Raw genomic sequence first — 25,144 nt, 5'->3', positions numbered from 1 at the left:
CATGTACTTTAGATACCAGGGTAAGCAAGCTATCACTAAAGTGTGAGAGGTTACAATTTGCATTCGCGACTCACATCAGCAGAGGTGGGAGCAGTAGAAAGATAAGCTGATGCAGTTAATTCTATTGGAAAAGGGCTTCAGATTTTCTCTAGTAACTCATAAAGACTGGCTGAGCCCTCCAGTGCTGTGTGTGCTATAAAGGGGACAACTTTAGATTGGGAAAAGATTAATAGAATGCATAGCTGACCTCGTCATCCACAAATAAAAGTAATTTAAGAAAACAGAAAGAAAAACTATCTGTGAGTCAAAGCTATGAAAAAATGAATTTCTCACCTTCTCACTTTTCTTACTCCCCACAAAGGTAATAAGTTGACTTCCTGAATAAGGTTAAAACTGACCATTTAGGTGTGGAGAAATGCTTATCAAGTATGATTTTAATTTCATTATGACTGATCTTGAGCTCTACTGCGGATAACTAACCAGCTCTACTGGTGATTTCAACCTGTGTAGTTCTTATGATTATTTCTAGCCCCAAATAGCAAGACCACATTTGCCACAATAGCAACTGAAATGTGTCAGGTGCACATTCAATTATAATATGATTCTTTTATCTAGAAAAAAAAAAGGCAAAATAAGAATATGCAGCAAGAATATAACTTAACAGAGTTTTGAGAACATTCACTCCCCAAATAAAATACAGGAATGGATGAGGTGAAGTAATGTATAATACAACAAAACTTTTGCTAAATTCAAGGTTTACGTGAAAGATTAAAGAAAAACAAACACACATATAAAAAGATAGGACATTTCATTTTTAATCAGTCAAAAAAAAGAAAAGAGTTCTGGACAATGTCAAATTCCACTCACCATAATGCTATAGTTACACATTAAATATAATTACTATCTATACATATGCAAAAATATAAAGTTCTATTTCATACAATAAAACCTTTTATAGAAACCATTTTAAAATTAAGCAGAACTTCTCATCATTAACATGTGAGGCATAAGTCCTTCTAAGGTTCCTTTAAAGGTTTTAAAACAAAAATGCTAAAACTAAACACAATGTCCTTCTGTCAGTTCCCAAATTAAATCTACTTAAAACAAAAATTGCTAGCTCAGTCATATACTACTTAAATAATATTGTTCAGCCATCTCTAGAATCCTCCATTTTTTCAAGTATGGAAACAGGACTCAAATATTCCATAATACAGTACTAAACAAATGGAATATTTAGGAAAGACTATGTTGTCATATGGCACAATATTGTTTCATTTCTTCAATATGTTTTGAAATAAATATCAGGTTTTTGTTTTACGTTTCTTCTAAAAGGCCCAAATTTTAATGTACATTAATCTTGACTGTGGTAAGATGTAAGAATGTAAAATATAACATCAACATTTTATCACAAAAGTAAAGCTGGTAACAAACTATAAAAGGAGCCAGTACTCTACTCAGATATACCCGGGGATTAAAGCTCATCGTGATAGAAATATTCATCCTGAAGCTGTCTGCCATAATCTGTGGCTTCGCTGGTAAGAAACAAGTCCTGGTTCTCCAGAATCTCTGCTTCAGACAGCTTTCTGTCACTATTCAAATCCACTTCATCAATTAGATGAAGAGCCTTTAAAATAAAACAAAACAAAAAGGTGTCAAGTGTAATAAGCATTTTCAGCAAGAGGTTCACATTTTAATGTGATTTGATTTGTCAAAACCATTCAGGTATGCCAAGTACTCATTATTGTCTAAGTATCTAAAAATATTAACCATTGTGACCAGGTCTGTCTACGGAGTCTCTCATTACCTCCTTCCTTAATTTCTGCTGGGTTCTGCCTCCTCCCAACTCAAATCCAATTCAGGATATCTCAAAGTAAAGCAAAATTAATATAACTCATTTTGAGCCCCTATAGGTAAATACAAATTTTTATTATTCTATTGTGCTATCAGATTAATACATGATACAATCTTAACTTCTTTGTCTCCTTGAAAATCTAACAGATCATAGATTTAAATCAATAAATAGCAATGCATTATTCCTAAATAAATAACTCCACTACTTCTTTCTTTGGCTTAAGATTTTGAATTTCCTTTACTACCAGTACCACCAATTTGGGGATGAGAGAGTAATTCTGTAACACTTACCTCTTCTTGTGCAATGCCTTGATTGTTGGGTACTACCCAAGACAACAGCTCTTGGGGATCAAGCCTGCCGTCAGCATCTTTGTCATAATCATTCAGGAATCTATCTTTCTCAACGAGTAACCACTCTGGATCTTCATTTGCTGCTTAATATATTAAAAAAAACCCCAAGAACATAAACATGCATATGCAAGAATATCACATGTATCCAATAAGTTTGGTATACCCCTAGAATAAAGGAAATGAATTAAAGCTCACCAAATAAAGGAGGCCCAAAGAAACAGAGGTACTTAACTGAAAAGTCCTGAAATAAGTATAAACCCTATAGTAATTTTCAAAAGTGATACTCAGAGTTTTAAAATTGTTGCTTATTATCACAAACTAGTAATTTTGGTAACTGCTGCTACTTGTTCGGATACAATTTTCCCAAGTTTGAGCTAGGTAATGTTTTTACGTACATCATGTGACTAAAGCTTCCTGCGTGCTCTTACAAAGCAATGCCATGTGTAATTTTAAAGTGACATTCACAATAAGTGATGCTTTTAAGCAACAATTCTGAAAAGACAGCTGCTTTCAGAAAAAGCTGCATTTAAAAACTCCTCAAATTTCAAACACTCAGTAAGCCACCTTCCAGTCTTACTCCAGTCTTTATAGGATTCTATATTTTCTTCTCTTTCAAGATCTACATGCAAGGGTACAGAAGTCTATTTAAAAATATCAACCTTTACTTCCTCACCCATTTGGATTAATGATTACATTGTATTTGTTTGAAAAGGAATAAAAATGCTTGGATCTAGATGTGGAACTAAAAGTGAGTAAAAACAGCATTCTCAGATAAGTTTTAAGTTCCTTTGTTTCCCTTGTATTTTACTGAACTTGGCAGAACAAGGAGGAATCAGGCCTAGTTCTTCTTCCATTTTCCTCTGTCAAACAGAACTCTCAATGAGCAAGACTGTCTTTCAATTTCTTTCTTCTTCCCCACCCCCTTCCACACATCCCCAAGCTACTTACTTGGGTCCCGCCTGTAGTCACCAAGAAATTCTTCCAAACTAACAAATCCATCACCATTTTTGTCATGTTCTTCTAAAGCCTCTTGAATGACAAATTCCTATTGCATGTCCGTTCACACACACACACACACAAAAAAAATTAGTCACAAAAGTTTCAATCCCACCACCATCTGAATCAATGCTACTACAGAACTTATTTAGGAATAATTATTTTGGTTGTCCATACTTGCAAGACAATCTTTCTAAACAATGGAATTTAGAAGCAGGAATAAAACCCCAAATATTAAGTAGCTTAAAATTCAACATCCTTAAGTTTCTATTATTGAGCACTCCACTTCACCCTCCTGAACAACCTCGGCACTAAACTCACACTCCTATTTTCTGCACATTACCCTCCTTCTGAAGAATGACGTATCTTACTACCTTTGTGTTCTTTAATTCCACTTTCCCTCAAATCTATTAACAACCCCAAAAGAACCGCTGTCTCAGATGTCTTTGAATAGAGCTGCTGTTCTACCCCCAGACCTGAAATGGGGCAGTCCCCTATAAAACCTCAACTTCCCTGCTTCTTCTTCTACCAATCTACCCTATCCACACCAGATTGCCCCCAAATCTGTTCCTCACGCTTACCAAGGCTTCTTACCAACCACTCCCCTCTGACCCAGAGACCACACCCTTTCTCGTTATACTTGACCCAAGATGACCCATTTAATGGCCAGCTGCTTCAGTACTTCCCTTATTATATTCCTATATCCCCTTGTACCTTCTTCTTATTATGCCAATCCCCATCTAGTACAACAGACTCACTTCACTTTCTCCTTTATTCCAGAATCAGAGAAAGATACAAAAATAGAAACTAGTCCTTGTAAATTAATTTGCCATTTTGGTGGGGTCTCACTGCAGCTTCGAAGTCTATCTCTGCCTCACTTTCCCTAACATACCCTCTACAGCTGTTTTTTGAAACCTCCATTTTCCTTGGGCCTCACCCTAACTCTCTCCAATACACTCTTGACAAAGACCCTCCTGTTTTTCTAAACATGGTACAGGTCTTCTGAAATGCTTCCTTGTTTCCCAGCATTGCATCCTCACCTTTAATTACCTCTATATATGCCTTTTCCTCTCATCATTTTAGGCCTTTGATCTCAGCAGTTAAAGCTCTCTCTCCCTCTTCTCTAGGGTGAAGCCCTCAACTGTCTTCCTAGATCCCATACTACCCCATTTCCTGAGTGCTTTCTTTCACTCTTAACTCCAGCCTCTCCCAAGGCTCCAATCTCTTTTCCACTAGCTCCTTCTTCTATGCCTTTAAAAACATTCAAGTCCCCAATGACTATGCTGCACTCTTTAGCCACCATCCTGGTTTTTCTTTTCCTCTCATAGGTTATACCTTACAGTTCTCGTTTCCTCATTACCTACTGCCACCCAAATACCTTTCAATCTGGATTCTAGCATCACAACTATAATGAAATGTATTCTCAAAAGTCTACCATTCTAGTCAAACCCAGGGGCTTTATCTATATCTGTATGAAATAACACTGAAATACAAGTTGTTGGCGTTTTTAAAAATCAAATATTACAGATTTTATATATAGAAACCAGGGCATCTTAACCTGGATATCCAAAGATTGGTTTTAGAGAGAGGATCTGAGAATCTCTTGAAATTATAATCCAATACTTCACGTGTATGCATGGACATACATAGGATTTTTCTGGGACACAGTATACAGTTTGCATCATATTTTTTAAGGAGTCTGTGACCCAGTAAAAGAATCACTGATCAAAATGATTATTCCTCCATTCAAGTAATCCTCTTGGGAAACAATAGTTTGCATCATATTTTTTAAGAAGTCTGTGACCCAGTGAAAGAATCACTGATCAAAATGATTATTCCTCCATTCAAGTAATCCTCTTGGGAAACAATAGACTTATTACAATAATGTTGCCTTGGTTAAAATAATTTTTGGAACTACGTGAATGAAAATATCTTTAAATTCCAAATTTTAATCCAAAGTAGAATCACTTAGTTGATCTTGTACTCCTGCCTTTTCCTATATCAAACATATCCTTAAAGGGAAAAAGGGATACGCAAAAACAATTGAGGTAAATAGGAATTAATGAAGCTGCTCTGAATGAGACACCAATTTATGGTCACACACCTTATATGCTGCCATCAAGGCCAACTCAGCACAAAGAACATAACTTTCCCATACTGACACACCCCATTCTGCAATGGGCTTTCATTGTTACGCCAGCCCCAAACCTCACAGTCATCTCTGACTCTTGCCCCCCTCCCTTCCCGTGCTTAGTCAGTAACATTCCTGTCTATGCTTTCTTCAAAATGTTGGTCAAGTCTAATTCATTCCATTGACACCTTGTATTCCGGGGCCATAACATATAATGCCTAAATTATTTCATTGCTTTCATTGGTCATTTCCCTCCTCAGTCTTCAACTGTTCCTTATTCCTCAATCAAGATCCAACATCCTCTGCCTACCATGCTAGGGCTCAATTTTTGGCCCTAATTAAACAAATTGTGCCAATGTTCTTAAACTAGGTCATGAAAAACATATCTGCAGCCTGTCTAACAAGGTAGCAGCATCTGACCATGACCCATTAAACAAAAAGCTACATCTCCCCTCCCTGAAATGTCCAGGGAACTAAGCCACATGGCTGGAGGCTGATGCCAGGCAACAGACCTCAATATAAATGTTTAGCCTATTTTTTAAAAGCCATGTCTTATATTAATCTTTACCCTCCAATACGATAGTTTCTGTTCTCAAGAAACTTATCAAGTCATAGGAGGGACTTAATCAGTGTTAAATTAAACCTAGAGTCCAACAAAATTTTGAAGAGCTGGTACTTCTTTTAAGCACTAAAGGGATGAGAGGACTCATTATGCCTAAAGTTGCAAAAACATCATTAGTCATTAGCAGCTGTACTCCCTACCCTACCCCCACACACCCTATGAAAGGGGATCCAAATGTGATACATTTTCCCAGACCAAAAGTTTTCACAAGTGATGCTGTAAACTAAATAGGAAGTTCTAGTGTTACTAATACTGCAACACCAGAGGAAAGTCCGAAAACTACAAAAAGACAAGGAAGGCACTGAAGATAATGTGGTTATGAAACAGAAACTAGCCAGGGAAAGACTGATGCTCATATATGTTACAGAGATTAAAGAAAACTCATTCCTTACCTTCTTCCTCCCAATAAGCACACCCCACCCCACCCCACCAGAAAACCTCCTTCTTCCCACTCCTTATCTTAAGCAGGGAAAACTAGATCTTCCTGTCTCTCAAAATTCTGTTTGCCATACAATTCATTTTAATTACTTTGTAAAAGCAAGTTTTAAAGTTTTGGTCATTCAATAGTCATCTTGAAATGTTTCTTCCTTACCGTCATGTAATCAACTTCTTCAGGATGCTCAAAAGCAATAAATTCTTCAAGATTCAAACCAGGACCTGAATCCTGGTTAGCTTTTTCAAATCTCTTCTTGTCTTTTAAATGAAGCTTTGAAAATTAAATATTGAACACGTTTAAAGGTCTCATCCATACCATAACATCGTTAAAAATACTTTGAAAAATACAACTATGTGAAATCTAAAGTACATTTACACCCATTATCATATTTTATCTTCACATCATCCCTCTGAAGGTAAGTTGGGCAAATAACAAACATTTATTAGAAGCAGTACAGAGACACAGGCTCTAGAGTCAGAGAAACTCAGATCTGAATTCCAGCAATGCCACTCACTTAGCTTATTACTTAGGGCAAATTGCTTAACCTCTCTGGTCTCCTCACCTATACAACTGGGATAATCTGACACCAAAAGCAAAAATAAACAAGTGGGACTACATCAAACTAAAAGGCTTCTGCACAGCAAAAGAAACCATCAATAAAATGAAAGCTACTGAATGAGAGAAAATATTTGCAAATCATATATATGGTAAGAGGCTGATATCCAAAATATATAAAAAACTTGTACAACTCAACAGAAAAAAACCCAAACAGTCCAACTAAAAAATGGGCAGATCTGAATAGACATTTTCCAAATACATACAGATGGCCAACAGGTAAATGAAAAGATGCTCAACATCATAAATCAGGGAAATGCAAATCAAAACCACAATGCGATATCACACCTGGCTGTTACAAAAAAAACAAGAAATCAAGAAATACAGGTGTTGGTAAGGATATGGAGAAAAGAGAACTCTTGTGCACTGTTGGTGGGAATGTAAATTGATGCAGCTACTACGGAAAACAGTATAGAGATTCCTCAAAAAATTAAAAATAGAACTACCATCTGATCCAGGAATTCCACTTCTGGGTATTCATCCAAAGAAGATGAAAACACTAACTCAAAAAGATATATGAGCCTCTATGTTCACTGCAGCATTATTTACAATAGCCAATATATAGTATGTCCAATCACGTAAGTTAGTTTACATGACGGGCATACACTGTCACATGCGTGCATCCTCTATAAGTGGTTGTGCTTTTGTGTACTTTATTGTACAATACTGTATACAGTACAGTAGTACAGTATCTTTATTTCAAGCCCAGGATGTCCGGAAGCAAGCATAAAAGCAGTGGTAATGTAGCTGGTGCTGCTAAGAAGCACCAAGTGATAATAGAAACAAAAGTGAAAATAATTGAGAGAGTGGAACGAGGCGAAAAGATGGAATTGGAGGCCCAGAGAAAGGATGAAGAGAGACAAAAAGAAGTAACTAAAGAACTGAAGAGATTCACGATACCGGAAATGGCAAGGGGATTTTCTTTATTTGAGGAGGCACTGTTACTTTTCGAGGCACAGGACCCAAACGTAGAATGGTACACGAAGGTTGCAGTAGCCGTTCAGAATGCAACCCAGTGCTACCATGTCATCTGTGACAAGAAAGAAAGAGCTACTACCCAGATATCACTGGATCGTTTTTTCAAGACGGTAGATAGAATTGAATCCAGAAAGCAACCAGAACCTGTGGCATCAGCGTCAGGCGTGAGTGAAATTGCAGCTTGCCCTCCATCTCCTATTGCTGACGATCCTTCAGCTCTACCATCTCCCACCTTCTCTCCCTCCTCCAGTAAGTAACTCTTCTTGCCTGTTCACTCGATGCCAGCTGTAGTACTGTACTACTGTACTTTTCAAGGTACTGTACTGTAAGATTAAAAATGTTCTCTTGTTTGTGTTTATCTATTATTTGTGTGAAAAGTATTATAAACCTATTACAGTACAGTACTATATAGCCGATTGTGTTAGTTGGGTAGCCAGGCTAACTTTGTTGGACTTAACGAACAAAACAAATCGGACTTACGAATGGAACTCATTCGAATGTATGGGACTTATTATTCAGCCATAAAAAAGAATAAAATCTTGCCATCTGAGACAATATGGATGTACCTTGAGGGCATTATGCTAAGTGAAATAAGTCAGAGAAAGACAAATACTGTATGATCTCTTATATGTGGAATCTAAAAACAAACAAACAAAAAACTCCCCCCAAACCAAGCTCAAGATACAGAGAGCAGACTGGTGGTTGCCAGAGGTGGGGAGGTGGGGAGGTGACAGAAATGGGTGAACTGTTTTGTTTTGTTTTTTTAAAGAAATTGAACAATTTATAATAAATAAGAAAAAAATCTCTGTTAAGCAATTGGGATGAGAATTCCTATCAAGCAATTAGAAACCTTAAGTATTAGGTATTAAACAAATGTTACATATTACTATTATTGACAGAAAAACTGAGATTAAAATGATTTGTTGAAAGGGATGTCAGGAAAACAGCTAAAATATGTTGAACTTGGATCCTCCCTGTTCTTTCTACAGTACTACACACTATCTTCTTTAACAATCTCAATAATTTTTTTCATGTCCCCAAAGCAATAAATTTAGACTACGTATTAATTCTTGGTATGTCTATTTCTAACTATTTCTGGTCTTCAAAATGACTTTTCAAAAACAGGTTAACAGGTTTCAAAAAATAGTCCTTTAATGAGAATACTTTTGATAAATGTACATAATATTTGGAAGTCTACTCTCTGTAGGCTCTTTACAGTGCTAATTCTGTATGTCCAGATAAAACACATCAAAAGCTGAAAAGGGCCTATCTTGAGGTCGAGGTTAAACAATCATACCCTTTTCTACTTTCTCACACCCATCTTCCTTTTTTTCCCCCAAGTACACTCTGATAGGAAATCAAGAAGTAGCAGCTATTAGGGACAAGGCTGCTTTTAATGAATTTCTCAAAGGTAATTCTGTGATTAAGAGCCTTGGAAGCCAATAGTGGCATATTGCTAATCCTGCATAAATTCTATTTTGAGAATTTCTGGGAATAACTTTCTATAAACTTAAGTGTATTAAACTGCACATTTTTGAAAAAGTACAATTTCAAATATTTTAGAAGCTTTTAACTTACGTGATTCACTGTTGAAAAGAAATACTCTTTTCGGTTTTTTGGAATACTAGAGGTTAGGTAGCAGTCATTTACTGAAACACTAGTTCTTTTACGATGATTGATTTACAGTGGAGAGGCTCATTTCTTTCCCCAAAGAATTTCTTTTAAACATCCAGATTCCACTAGCCAGTTATATCCACCCAATCACGACAGGGGGAAAACACTGTTTCCAAATAGCTGTTTTAACTTAACGTTTCATAATTTTAAATAATTAGACCAAGTAATTTACATGTTATGTGCAGGTTTAACATGGGGAAAAGTAGAAAAATAAGAACTTGAGGTACTTTGTTGAGTCAATCAAGTTCTTTTTGAATAAACCACTATTCAAAATACTAAGTGCTTAGATTTCCTTATGAAAGAACCCTTCAATTCAGAGCAAGAGGTCCACGTTTCAGCAGAGGGAGCGGAATTTGGCCAAATTTGCCTATGGAAAGAAAGGATCTCTTTCAACAGCTAAGATTTCTTTAAAAAAAAAAAAAAAAAAAAGGTATTTTCTGGTTTACATTTCTCAGTTTTAAAAATAAAATGAAATAATGTGATTTTTTAAAGTTTTAGTCATTTGAGGAACACAATTTAAGAGACTCATATTAAAGAAGCCAATACACTGAAAGACGTTTTTCAAAGTGGCAAATTTCTAAAAGACAACAAAAGACTATCAGTTTCATAAAACCTCAACACTTTTCTCTTCTGTATAAAGACCTTGTGTTTTAGTCGAGAGTAGGAAGTACTATACACAGTAGTAAAAAGACAGAAACTACCATACTCGTTTAGTTTATATTGTAATAGAAACTTGTGAAGAACAAAACTGCCATCTTTTGGTAGACTAAAAATTTTACATGAGGAAATATGTAACCTGTGATACCAGAAAAAAAGCCTAGGTCTTATTCTGATTAACCACATGCAAGATAATATCTTATATAAATAAATGTTGCTTATACATGCACATTCAGCAGCTGGCTTTAGAAGTTAGAGCAATTGAGCTTCTGCCAGGTTGGTCCTCAAACTTTAATTATCCTGCTTAAAAGTGCTGACTATACTTGTTCATCAGATCATAAAGAAATGCTTTTTCAGACATTTCACTGCCTGAGAGGGTCATTATTCCAGGCTATCTCTATTCTCTATATGAAACATCAAAAATAAGATAAAATTCAGGTATCAAGTTGATTTTTGTTTATTATTAGGTTTCCATATAGAAACATTTTATTTTATTTAGATATCCAATTACTTTTTATGATTATTTTATGGTATAATGTTTAGTCTGTTACTTCGATTAAGACCGATTCATTCTTCATCCTTGATTTTTTATTTTGAATAATAATGCAGCTGTGTCTGCGTTCATCTTTACACCCCACATCCACTTTTAGTGGGTTATATCTCTATATATCAAAATCTAATAAAGTATTATAAATAGAACTTCATGCAGAGACATATTCCTGTGTTGTCAAAAAATAACCATTAGGACTCCCATTGAGAAGAGTTCATTTTAGGGATCCATAAATTCCTTTAGGCTATTAAGATCCATCTAATTCATTCTTTAAAAGTAGAGTCTTATAATCAACATGTACTGAGTACCTGGGTGGGGAACATAGCATTAGAACCAGACATCTTTTAAAAGAAAAACTGTTCATAAATACTTTATATTAACAAGTCATGTACCTCTTCAAAGTGAAGATTTTCTCCTCAACATCATGTATTATTTCATCCCACACCCCCAACCCTCAAAAGAATACAGATTTTAAAAACCACACATGTTTCTTACTTTTGATGGGATGCTAATTGAATCTTTTGAGTGAAAAAAAAAAAAAAAAGGACAGAATCTAATTCTAGTAAGATTTTAAAATACTGTATTTAACTTCTGTATTATTCTCTGGAAGGGAAGTCATAATATCATACCATGGTCTGGTTTTAGAAAAGTCTTGGAATGCGAATGATGCTTTTAAGATGAGTTAATTCCTATAGTAAAGGAGAATAACTAGTAAACAAATCCCAGATCTCATTATTATCATTTGTTTTCTTTTTAGCACTAAGTAGTGAAAAGACTGATTTGCACTCTTTTCAGTCTGCTGTAAGATGAAGACCCAAATAAGGAGAAAAAAAGGAGCAAAGACATTTTTCCCCTATATATTAAATCCTAACTAATCTAAAGCTGATATAGTTAACAAATGCTTAAACAACTTTCAAAAGCTGATTGTATATAAATATTAAAGATAAACATGTGAATCACACCTGCTTTCTTCAACAGTATTCTTTCAAATCAACATAGAAGAGTTTACCAGTCCAAATGCTACTCTCAATATTTATTACTGTTTCTCCATACTATTATCATTCCCATTTTTAGGTATGAGGAAACTGAGGCATAAGGAGGTCTGACTTAACCTAAAGCTGCACCACTGTTAAGTGGTCTGCCTGAATGTGAAGCCAAGCAGACTGGCTCCAAAGCTGGAGCTCTTAACCTCCACACCAGTGGTATATGCATAGCATATGCATAATCATTAGCAGAGAAACAACCAATTTTGAGCTAGTGATGGCCTACAGAGTTCAAGTGGACAATATGATTCTATAATAAATAGCATATACACTGATAAAATATGGCCATGGTAAAAAATAAAAGGTAGATACTAATAATGGGATAGGTAAGTTAAGGAATAGAGGAGCCTCAAATGTTTTCCAAGCACCCTTGATTAATATTTTGGGACACAACATTTGCAACAAGGTGTTTGGTTTTATTTTTTCCACATACAAAAACTCTTTTAAAAAAAGTCTTTACGGCTCCTCTGGTGGCACAGTGGTTGAGAGTCCACCTGCCTATCAGGGAACACGGGTTCGTGCCCCGGTCCGGGAAGATCCCACATGTTGCGGAGCGGCTTGGCCCATGAGCCATGGCCACTGAGCCTGCGCGTCCGGAGCCTGTGCTCTGCAACAGGAGAGGTCACAACAGTGAGAGGCCCACGTACCGCAAAAAAAAAAAGTCTTTAAAATTACCTCTGAAGTACAACAGTATTTGAAATAGTAATTTCTCAAGCTTATAGTAATTTGTCTTAAAAAGTTCCTAGTAATTACTAAGTAAAAAGTCTTTAAAAGTTCCTAGTGATTCCTAAATATTGTCTTCCTCAACTCTGCTTAAGAAATATATTTCAACAAATTAAACAATGAGACACAACAGAACTCATAGTGATACTGAATCTTCAAAAATAAGTTATTTTAAATGGTGCAGCCACTATAGAAGACAGTATTGTAGTTCCTCAGAAAATTAAAAATAGAATTACCATATGATCTAGCAATTCCGCTTCTGGATATATACCCAAAAGAATTAAAGGCAGGGCCACGAAGACATATTTGTACATCCACGTTCACAGCAACATTACTCACAACAGCCAAAAAGCTGAAGCAACTCAACTGTCCATTGATTGATGAATGGATAAACAAAATGTGATATATAAATATAATGGAATATTATTATCTTAAAAAGGAAATTCCAACACATACTACAACATGGACGAAACTTGAGAACGTTAAGTTAAATAAGCTAGTCACACACACACAAAAATGTTATGATTCCACTTATACGAGGTACCCTGAATAGTTGAATTCAGAGACAGAAAGTCGAGTGGTGGTTGCCTAACAATGTGAATGTACTAAACAATACTGAACTGCACACTTAAAAGTAGTTAAAATGTAAATTTTGTTATGTGTACCTTACCACAATTTTAAAAAATTTTAGTTATTTTATATAAAACTATGTGCTTAAAAATGGGAATAGGCCTCTACAGTCTTAATATAATAATAAAACCAATTGTTCAATAACAAAAAAAAATAAAATATTGAGATACATATTCAAAATACACTAAAAAAGCAACCCTGGAAATGAGGACAAATGATGCAGCTGAGAAATACAGATGCAAGGATAACTGAAGTAGTCCAGAATAAGAGTCCTAAATCTGGCTAGAAAGGAAACCATCAAAATGACCACTGAAGTGAAACAGGTGATTGCCTAGAGAACAAAGCAATCAATCTATGACCTCAGGCCTCTTGTGCTCACTCATGCAGGAAGGTAAAGTGAACTGATATAATCAAAAGCTTGTGCACTTGTACTCACCTGCCTAAAAGACTCCTCTTCTGTATCATCCAGAGCAGTGTTCTCATCAAAGTCGATTACGCGATCATACATCTGAATATTGTATTCATCCCACGACACACTACCATCACTGTTTTTATCATATTCAACAAACTGTTGTTTCGCTTCTTGCATAGCATAATGTTTAAAAGACATTTGAATCCATGAACTGAGTTCACCTATGAGAATTTCCCAGAACACAATGAATGTGATAGTAATTCTGATACTTAAAACAAGTGAGAATTTCTAAACATTCTTTAAAAGAAGAAAAAAATCTTTAATGTATCTAAATAGTGAGTGAGAACTGGCCTAGTTGTATTCATAGAAATAGGAGTAGGAGGTGGGGAGAGCTGTTTGGAGTCTTAAGAATGTTATAATATGCGATCTACACAGAATGTAAGCTCTTTGAGTACAGAGAGTTTTGGTATGTTTTGGAGGTACTCCAAATGCCTAGAAAGCACCTGGCTCAACAAGTATTTATTAAATAAACTACCAATTGGCCAAAATAGCACTTGACTTTTAAAACATATTATCCAAAAAATTGTAGATAACTTTTGCTAATTATCACAGATATCTCAGGAAGCACAAATATTTGAATAACTGCCCATTTATTTTTTATTTATTTATTTTTTTTTTGCGTTATGTGGGCCTCTCACTGTCGTGGCCTCTCTCGTTGCAGAGCACAGGCTCCGGACGTGCTGGCTCAGCGGCCATGGCTTATGGGCCTAGCCGCTCCGCGGCATGTGGGATCTTCCCGGACCGGGGCACGAACCCGTGTCCCCTGCATCGGCAGGCGGACTCTCAACCACTGCGCCACCAGGGAAGCCCATGCCCATTTATTTTAATATGTATTGGAAAAAATAGTGTTCTTCATTTATGAAATATAAAGTTTTCCTTTAAAATACATTTTACATTAAGTTGAATCAAGACTATATTAAGGAAATAATAGATAAGTAAATAGGGCCTAAATTGTGAAAAATGTACTCAAGTGACTGAAGTTTGAGAAATATTGTTACAGTACATTCCCTTTAACTATGTCATAAAGCATCTGGAGGAAATTTTAAAAAGTTATGGGTAGCAATTATGATTTATGCCCTTCTTATAATAGCTGTCTGTCTTAACTGGGTACCTGAAGACATAGGGGAAAAGTTTCTAAATCGCAAATGTCCACCTTCAGATGAACTTTTAAAAATCTATCATAGAAATATTTACTATACTGCATTATAGAAAAAAGGGGGGTAAGAAAAACATAAATATTTGCAAGGAAGCAAGAGTACCCATTTGGTTTAAAGATAATACACCATTTGGTTTAAAGAGTGGTACTCCTCTGTTGGTTTGGGGGAGGTCAGGTGAATAGAAAAGTAAAGACACGTTGTCTCTCCTGAAACTCTAAATCAGGGCAGAATAATTATGGCAACCATGTATTGAACAATTATTATATATCAGGTCCTCTATATACTTTGTCTCTAATCTTCAAAACAAGGCAATTATAATAATTGTTTTACAGTTCAGGAAACTGAGGTTAGGAATTGAGGACTCACGGCTAGTAAGTAGCAGAGTCTAGATTCAAACCCATGTTTGGCTTCAAAGCCCAAACTGAACTTAGCTGTCTCTCAAGAACCTGAGTCCAGTCCTGGCCCTTAAAGTGCAAATAAGCAAAATTCCCTGAACAGTCCTCAAGTGGAATGATCATCATGGCTTAACAGAATACAGAACAAAACAAAGGTCAGAAGCAGGGGTTCATACTTCAGCTCTGCCGTAAGGAATAAGTTTACCCTCTCTAGGTTTTGTTTTCTCATCTATAAAATGAAGATTTGGACTAAGTTCCCTTTAATTTTAACTTTTTAAAAAGCTTACTATTAAATATTTGAACACATGTAGGCCCTTACAGATAAACAGCACCAAGTCTTCCAAATCAACTTGTTTTATGTGCTCTCTAGTGTAACAAAAGATGGACCTATTCTTATTGGATAATTAGTCTAAAGGTTCTGTTGTTTAAGTACAAGGAACAAAACCTTAATATTCCTGAGGGCACCAATGTGAATACTTCATTGACAACACATCTTGAATTTACTAATCAGCTTATAATTCTCTCTCCAGCAACTTCATTCTTCAGATGCTGAACAGTATTTAAATAAGAGTTATAAGAAAATAGCTCCTGAATTTTTGTTGAGGATCAACTTGGAAAGTTGATCGGGTTCATCACATGAATTAAGCAATGAGGTGAGGCAGATGCACAGCAATTTATTTGGAATATTCTTTAAAGAATCTGTGCATTTCATTTCTGACTCTAGAATCTACCTAAGAGCACTCACTTTGTTTTTTGTTTCTTTGTTTTTTTAAGTGAAGGATATTAAAGACTGAATTAAGTGCAGGAGATATGGGTTCTAATCCTGGCTTTGCCACTCATTGGAGCAAGGCACTTAATGCCTCTGGGCTTCAGTTTCTTACAAAAAGAGGTGGACATAATGATTCTAAGGCCTCTAACAGTTATAATAATTTGTGATAAACATAATTCACATGCAACAGGTCCTTTTCTACTTGCTTATAAAAAGAAGCAAGTTGTTAAGATTCTAATGAAGCATATATCAAAAGAGCTATAAACCACTTAATGCCTTAAGAAGGTTTTTAGCATGTTTCTCTAAAGTGAATCATGTTGATATTGATAAAAAGTCATGTGAGGAGCAGGGTGTTTGCTCTAGGTGTGACTTGCACACACCATGTAGGGTCAGTGATGTTTATATATTACTGGAGAAAGCACTAAGTGTTAGTTGGTATCCTATGTCTAAAGATTTCCAGGTATAAAACCTACTCACCATGTCCTTTTTTCCCTCTCACACAGTACCTGTAATTGATTGGAACACTAGCAATCTACACTCAACAGACACCCTGCTTAAATGTTTGTATTTCTGTCTCCTACAAAGGGATGTCTCCATTGTTAGTTGTGTAGGACGTCCTTACTTTCGGTGAGAAAGCCATCTGAGTCCAAGTCAATTTTCTTTATGATTGACTTCAGTCTTTTGTGTTGCTCTTCGGGGGTGAGTTTAACATATTCATCGACTTCTTCCTTTGGGGGGTAAGCGATATACAGGGGGTGGTCAAGCATTACTATCAGGAGGGCAAAATGGTGGAGAAAAATAGAGCTACCCTCGCCGAGGGCTTTTGGGGTGACCCACACCTGCTCTCCAAGGCCCCTGCCCCCTACACAACCTCAGTGATCCTGCCTCTTGTAGGGAGGGTAGAAGGGATCCGGCTCCTCGGCCGCGCTCTTTTCTCAGCCTTACAGCCCCCGGGGTCCACGGGAGAGTGAGCTGCGCCCCGCCCGGCCCCCATTGTCAGGCTGCCCCGGCCAGGCCTTGCCCGGCCGCCCCCTTTGTCCCGGGACAAAGCCCGCGGCAGCCGCGCTGCGAGGCCCGGCCCTCCCAACCCCCGGCCTGGCCGCCTCACCTGGCTGCCCAGCAGCGCCTCGCGGTCGTAGTCGGCGCGGTGTTCTCCCCGTGGGTAGTGCAACTCCTCGGCCTCCCCGGCGCCGGCTGCCGCGGCGCACAGCAGGAGCAGCCCCAGCGTGGCGGGCCTCGGGCCCAGCCGCATCGCGCCGGCCAGCCGCGGACACATAGAGAGGTGAGGAGGGAGGCGGGAGGGGGCTCAGGTCGGCGGCGGCGCTCAGCGGGCGGCCGCAGAGAGGCGGCGCACGGTACGTGGGGAGGGTGGAACCGAACGCGAACAGGGCCGTGGCCTCCGTTCCTCGGGTGATCACTGGCTGAAGCCCGAGCGACAACTGCGGTGATGCAGCAGGCAAGGCCGAGGCCTATATAGCCCCGGCGGAGGGGCGGGGCGCCAGGCCGCGCCGATGATTGGACCTCACGGCGCTGGGGCCGGGCCGCGGCGATGTGGCGGTCTGCTGCGGGCCCAGAGGCTACAGGAGGCTGGCGGTCGGGGCCGGGAGGGGAGACCCCCGGAGGAGCCTTTCCTTGCGCCACGACGCCCTCTAAAAGACACGCCCCTCCTACCCCCGCCCTGTCTCTTTCCGTCAGCCTCGTTCCTACCAGAAGCCCCTTGTCCACTCCGTGTGTCCGACCCGGTTTCCATCAATAAGAAAGGCTGGAGATTTGGGTGAAAATAATACAGTACCTAGGAAAATCTTTGTTTTTGCCAGTCTTTAATGTATCACTACTTATTTATTTGACCAGAGAACGACGAACGAACCCAAGTACTAAAGCCAGATGTTTGTATGTGATGCTCAATTTCGCGACTTACAAGTTCTGTGACCTTCGCCAAGTTACTTGGCCTTTGAAAACCTGTTTGCTCATTTATAAAATGATCATAGTAATAAGACTACCTTAAAGGGTTATTATGAAGATTAAATTAAAATAATATGCGTTTAGAACAGTACCTGGCACATATGGTAAAGTGTTCAAGAAATGTAAGCTTACATCATGCTGCTAGAAAAGCAAAAGATGGTTGCGCAAAAGGAATAGTTCAGTAAGTACCTAGGAAATCCTGTGCAGATAGAATGCATGTGCACGTGGTTTTTATTCCATGTCCACCTACAGTTCTATGTGATTTCTGCACCTCATCCCAAGCACACTAAACTCAAAGTAATTTGTAGGCTGCAGCTGGAGCCCTTTTCTTTCATTGATTGGTCCACTTAAGATCAGGCCTTTTCACACAGAAGAAAAGGCTTTCTGGGTCCTCTCACTTCTCACAGTCTCTGTTTGGATTGGGTGCAAGAATTCTGCTCCAGACTGAAAAACTGAATGGGCACAGATTGGACAAATTTCCTGGGTCAGGCTGGAATTTTATTTTTTTAATCAGAGACCATTGAAAAGTTTAGAGAACAAAGAGTAAGTTCAGTGGAATCTTTCCAGTGTTATAAAGATCAGCACAGAATAAAGTTTTAAGTTTCAGAGTGTAAATATAGGCAACACTTCAGGGTTGATTTCTCTAAAACAAACAATTAAAAAACAAAAAAGAAAAGAAAAACTTTTATCATTTTTTTTTTTTTTTTTGCGGTATGCGGGCCTCTCACTGTTGTGGCCTCTCCCGTTGCGGAGCACAGGCTCCGGACGCTCAGGCTCAGCGGCCATGGCTCACGGGCCCAGCCACTCTGCGGCATGTGGGATCTTCCCGGACTGGGGCACGAACCCGCGTCCCCTGCATCGGCAGGCGGACTCTCAACCACTGCACCACCAGGGAAGCCCAAGAAAAACTTTTAACACTTTTATCACATTTTAATTTTAACTTTAGTTCTGGGCTTTAGGGCAGTCTGTGAAAAAAGAAGGACTAATGTCACAACTCAGCTTTGCACGTATTGTTCTCCAATAAGCACAAGGTAAAATTTGACCAGCTCCTGATGTGATTCCAATTACAAAGGGTAGGATACAAGATATTATGGAAGTTCTTCTGAACTCAGGATCTCCCCAGATAGAGGCTTTGGGGCAAAGGAGATCTAATGATATCTAAAGAGGTGCTGTTGGAGTGAACAGCATAAATGTCTGAATATCAGAATGTCTGGGTACTGTCTTCCCTCAGCACCTAAACAGGCTCCTTTCCTTCCTTGGGCCTATTTTTTTTTCACCTGTAGGAAAATGATTGTATTAGTTCAGAGAATCTTAATTTGAAATCTTTGGCTGCTAGGTGGGTCCTAAGTGGTGTGATAATCTCAAAATCCCATGCAAAATTTTGTGCATAGTACATTTTTGGGGAGGAGGTCTATAGTTTCACGTTCATCAAAGTCTCAAAAAGACCCATGTGGCAACCCTTCTAGAAGCCTCTAAGCAGCTCTTCATCTCTTAAAATCCACAATTTTATTATCTTGACAGTTAGGATTGTTAGGAAGCAGATTATAGTAAAGACCTATGCTTAAGAGAGGCAAGACTGATCCACTGTCATTACTTGTAATTAATCCATTTTATTTAGAGAAAAATAAGTATCTACAACAAGCAGCCTGTCAATAAAAAAGGCATTATGAGAATACAGAGATCAACTTTCTTGACCTATAAAAGCCAAATCATGTAGCAAATACGTTTTCATGTAGATTTTTGAGGTGTAATTTACATACAATAAAGTGCACAAATCTTACATGTACAGCTCAACGAATTTATACATATATAAACCTGTGAAGACTGACCAGTACCCCAAAAGTCTCCCTCCTGCTCCCCAAATATCACCTCTGCCAAACATAGTTACTATTCTGACATCTTTCATCATAGCTAAGTTTTGCCTATTCTTGAACTTTATGTAGATGGTGTCATACAGGATTTAGAACTACTGATCAGGGGACTTCCCTGGTGGTGCAGTGATTAAGACTCCGCCTGCCAACGAGGGGGACATGGGTTCAACCCCTGGTCCAGGAAGATCCCACATGCCACGGAGCAACTAAGCCCGTGCACCACATCTACTGAGCCCGCGTGCCCTAGAACCCAGGTGCCGCAACTACTGAGCCCGAGTGCTGCAACTACTGAAGTCTGCATACCTAGAGCCCATGCTCTGCAAGGAGAAGCCACCACAATGAGAAGCCCGTGCACTGCAACAAAGAGTAGCCCCCACTCGCTGCAACTAGAGAAAGCCCGTGCACAGCAACAAAGACCCAACGCAGCCAGAAAAAATAATAACAATAAAAAATAAATAAAATAAAAATTAAATAGAAACAAAACAAAACAAAAACCTACGAATCATATACCCTTCTGCCCTGCTGGGAAGCAGTATGGAAAGAGCATAGACAATTTTGGAATCAGACACACAGAACTTGAATCAGTCTCCATAGCTCACCCACTTTGTAACATTGAACAGATGACCTAATCTTTTAAAAATTCTATTAAAAATGTAATAATAAAAACCTGTCTGATAAGTCTTATGAGAGTAGTATATTAAATACTCTATGTAAGGTGTCTGGCTCATAGAAGGGGCTCAAATTTTTAAATTTTTCTTTCTTTCCCCCTAGAAAATTTCCACTCCACCTTCCAGACCCAGCACAAGTGTTTCCTAAAGGAGGCCTTTTCTAACTCCCTACCAAGCAAAATTGTTGGTCTCTCAAGTCTCTTTGTTCCATTATTGTGCTTTGTATGTTCCTCTGCTACAGCATTTAGTACAGTCTACTGTAGCTATTTGTTGATATTACTACAAGAATTTGAGAGTCTTGAGGTCAGGAACTGTGTGTTTTCACCTGTATTTCATCAGTGCCCCTACTAATAAGAGGAACTCAATAAATTTTTGTGGAATGAATGAATTCTGCTCTATTGGCATTCTTTTAAAAGTATGTACTACAGATAGCAGAGTTAGCTTTGAAACTATTAAAAGAGGGAATTTGTAGATTTTGAGTTTTTTAAAACGTGCATTACAATGGATAGTGGCTTAAGAAACAAAGCAATACTTACTGAATATATTGGTATGGACACTGTGTTATAGGCCCATTTCCATGAGAATGAATGAGATTTGGCACAATACACAACTTATGTGGAAAGGCCAACAAACTGAATGAATTTGTAGCTTTTCCAAAGTCGGAAAACACAAGACAAAGGAATAGATTACAGGGCAGTGAATGAAGGAACAACTTAGACTGAATGATCACACAATTAGAGGGATTTTGTTGGTTGTTTTATCTTTTATTAGTCTTTTGAGAAGAGAAGGAGATATGAAAATTCCAGGGTTATAGTGGGGTCTTAGAAAATGACAGAAAATATGTAGGTGGGTGGGTGTGCCATAATACCTAGAAAATATACCAAGGAGTATCCAATACTAAGGAGTATCCAAAAGTGTGTAGGGGGCTTCCCTGATGGTGCAGTGTTTGAGAGTCCACCTGCCGATGCAGGGGATGCGGGTTTGTGCCCTGGTCTGGGAAGATCCCACATGCCGCGGAGCGGCTAGGCCCATGAGCCATGGCCCCTGAGCCTGCGCGTCCGGAGCCTGTGCTCCGCAACGGGAGAGGCCGCAACAGTGAGAGGCCCGCGTACCGCAAAAACGAACAACAAAAAAAAGTGTGTAGGTAGTCATAAAATTGTAATAACCTATTAGAAATAATTCCAACAAATTCAGTTTAACTGTTTCTTACTGAATGAGATTTCCCTAAATTAAACATGGATCTGTCCCAGTGATCAAATAATCAAATGTAATGATAGCTCCATCCTCAAATAGAAGCCATCCTCTACAACCGGCAATTCACATTTATGGCCCTAAGGCAGTTACACCCATCTCTGGCCCTAAAGGCAGCCCAAGTGGACAGAGTGCAGTACGCGGGTCTCTCACTGTTGTGGCCTCTCCCGTTGCGGAGCACAGGCTCCGGATGCTCAGGCTCAGTGGCCATGGCTCACGAGCCCAGCCACTCCGCGGCATGTGGGATCTTCCCGGACTGGGGCACGAACCCGCGTCCCCGGCATCGGCAGGTGGACTCTCAACCACTGCGCCACCAGGGAAGCCCTACGCTCACTTTTTACTCATAATACCCAAATGAGATGTGTCTCACATGCCCTGGCTAAACAAACTCCCACCTGGCGCTCAATAGGAGAGTGGAATTAGAACACAAATCTGCAGGGAGGAAAGATGGACATGACTGTATCTGTTATTTATTCTATTAGAGAGGCTGGATCTCAGATTCCTGTTGCTCAGGAACTTCTGAAGAGTTCCCACCCATGTGCACTGGGGAAAAAAAATCTGTATTCTGAAGTCATTGATTGCAGTTTTCTATATATGTCAATTAGGTAACATCTGCTCATTGTGTGGTGTGAATCTTTTATATCTATACTGATATTTTGTCCACTTGTTTTATCAGTTACTGAGAGATATGTTTCATAATCTCCTACTATGGTTGTATATTTCTCTACTTTTGGTTTTCTCAATTTTTGTTATGCATATTTTGAGGCTATGTCATTAAGAACATACAAATTTATATTTTCCTGGTGGACTGATACTTTAACATTATGAAATGTTATCTTTACCTTTAATAAAGCCTTTCATCATAAGCCTTTCATCATAAGGTTGTTAGTATAACAACATCAGGGTTCTTTTGATTACTGGTTGCAAGTATACATTTTTCTATTCTATTCATTCACTTTCAGCCTCATTGTATTTTTATACTTAAGATGTATTTCTTGAAATCAGCCTATAGTTGAAGTTTTACATTAAGTCTTAAAATCTTTGCCCTTCTAATAGGAGTATTTATTCTATTTATATTTGATAGAGTGACTGAGAGATTTGGGTTTAAACCAACTATCTTACTATTTGTTTTCTACCTGTCCAATACATTCTATGTTCCTTTTTGTCTCTTTTCTTGCCTTTTTAAAATAAAATTTAAAATTTTCTTTTTATTATTCTATTTTTTTGTCTATTAACTTGCTAGTTGTCATTCTTTTACTGTCTTTTAGTGTTATAAAAGAGATTATAATATGCATCCTTGACTTAATGGAAATTTCTCTAATATAAATTAGGACTTTTCCCAATTCTTGAACAATGCAAGGATTTTAGAACCCTTTAATTACAATTTACTACTCACCACATACCTTACTGCTATTGTTGTCATGTATTATAATTCTTTCTATATGTTAAACTCTATAAGGTGTTGTTATTATTTCATAAGTCAGTATTTATTTAGAATTACATATTTAGCCTAGCAGTCCTAGTAGGAGAGTCATGGCGAAGACCGCTTGGGTTCTAGAGCAGAGTCATGACATCTGTAGCAGAGAATTTTATTGAAGCATAGAGTTAAACTCTATTTTAACCTTGAAAAGCATCTACAATTATGCTATTGTGCCTTGGTAAGAAATGAACATCTGACTATGATGACATTTTGTGAGGATGGATCTCTATCCTTCTTTACCTTAAACCAGCAATCATTGTGTGGTACTGTGTCCCCAGTCAGTACAATACATGGGTCTGAGAATTAAAGAGTGGAAGTTGGAGTGACTCCACTCACCATCGCTCTCAGAAAACCGTTTGAAGAATTTGTTCTTCCTAGCCCCACAATTTTTAGGTCCGGTGGTTCTGTAGTTCCTAGTTTCCAGAAAAAGGACTCTTCCACCAGGGAACAAAGAATCCTACTTAACTTAATACTCTGACTGCCACCTTGCCACTTTGGGGTCTTTGTGCCAGTGAAAAAGAGCTACCACCTTGTGGGGGAAAAGTGACTTTGATATCATGAGGAGGTGGGGCTACTGCTACGTAATGGAGCAGGCAGAAACATTTGGCACTTTGGTGATCCACTAAGGAGTCTCTTGATATTCCATGGCCAGTTTTAACTGTAAGTGGAAAAATTCAGCAACCATGACCTATTAATGGCATGGTAATCAGGAGCTCAGCATCCCCAGAAATGAGGATCTAGGTCACCCACTAGACAAACCATATAGAACAGCACAAACACTACCTGAGGTTGAGGGAAATCTAGATTGGGCAGTACAGGTGAGAGATGATAAGTATCAATGATAGCCTAGGGTCTAACTGAAGCAACAGGGGCTAGAGCTCATCTCACAAACCCTCCTCTCTTATGTTTTGCCAGAAATTATAACTGACCAGAATCCTGGAGAAGCTGTGATAGAATGGAGTGAATCTAATGTCAAAAACACATGGATCTGAATGGTGCAAGAGGTGGGCCTTGGCAGACATTGTTGATGCTCTACCCAGACCTTCTGAGATTCCTTTAACTACTTTAGTTTTTGTGTTCAGTGCCAGCTGCCATATACTTGGGGTAAAGGGTCATACCTGCAATGTTCTCTGGAAGATTTCCCTTGTATGTTTGAAGGCTCTGGGGCTGGAGATTCCTGGGAGTTATACCAACTGCCCATTTCTTGGACCATGACTAATATCTAGATGGGGTAGGGGTACAAAAATTCCACTCCCTTGCTTCAAGGTAAAAAGGGCTTTGCAGTACACTTTATACTCCATAGCTTCTTGTAGGATGAGACTGAAGATAGATTTCACCTGAAACTCCATTCTTGCATAGTTCCTTTCCCATCCTGCTTCCTTCCCTCCCTTACCTGTCTGTTCTGAGTACATTCTCAATAAGTTACATGCAAACAAATATCCATCTCAGGTTGTTTCTAGGAACCTTACCAAAGACTTCTCACAAAGAAACTACCTGCACCCAACTTCTTCTCCAAAATAAGAAGGAAATCATTCATTCAATGAATTTTAATAGCTGAGAAGACCACATAACCCTAATAGGGGAACTTCAACTATTATAAAAATCATTAAAATGGAATCGCAGATTATCTTGGTATACATAACTATACTTTGTACTTTTAACGGATTTTAATAGACTTTGACCCACTTTCTGTACGGAAGATCAGGTGTGTTTGCAGAAATGTCATTAACAATGACATGAAAAACTTCAAGATGTGAAATTAGTTTCAATGGTGTAAATTTCAGTGAGAAGAAATTTCATTTAACACAAGGGAGAACTTGTAGCTATTAGAGCAGCCTCAGGTTGGGTTGAATTTTGTGTCA

The 25,144-nt window shown here is 38.3% G+C and overlaps 1 protein-coding gene across 2 annotated transcripts; it reads right to left on the bottom strand.

Annotated features, from left to right (window-relative positions):
* Positions 1-797: 797 nt before the first annotated feature.
* RCN2 (reticulocalbin 2) lies at positions 798-17,479 on the bottom strand. 2 transcript variants are annotated; one of them, XM_060005557.1, is made up of 7 exons: positions 17,159-17,479; positions 16,673-16,778; positions 13,694-13,890; positions 6,544-6,657; positions 3,151-3,247; positions 2,143-2,285; positions 798-1,624 (listed from the first exon to the last, which is right to left on the bottom strand). In XM_060005557.1, the coding sequence occupies exons 1-7, from the start codon at positions 17,324-17,326 to the stop codon at positions 1,472-1,474; spliced, it is 978 nt and encodes a 325-aa protein (XP_059861540.1). In that variant the 5' UTR covers positions 17,327-17,479; the 3' UTR covers positions 798-1,471. The 2 variants fall into 2 exon arrangements, with proteins under 2 accessions (XP_059861540.1, XP_059861541.1); XM_060005558.1 differs by having other exon boundaries at positions 2,143-2,282.
* Between the last annotated feature and the right edge of the window lie 7,665 nt (positions 17,480-25,144).

Source organism: Delphinus delphis, chromosome 2 (genome assembly GCF_949987515.2).
Source record: "Delphinus delphis chromosome 2, mDelDel1.2, whole genome shotgun sequence".
Taxonomy (NCBI): domain Eukaryota; kingdom Metazoa; phylum Chordata; class Mammalia; order Artiodactyla; family Delphinidae; genus Delphinus; species Delphinus delphis.
This window is presented reverse-complemented; position numbering and strand designations above follow the sequence as displayed.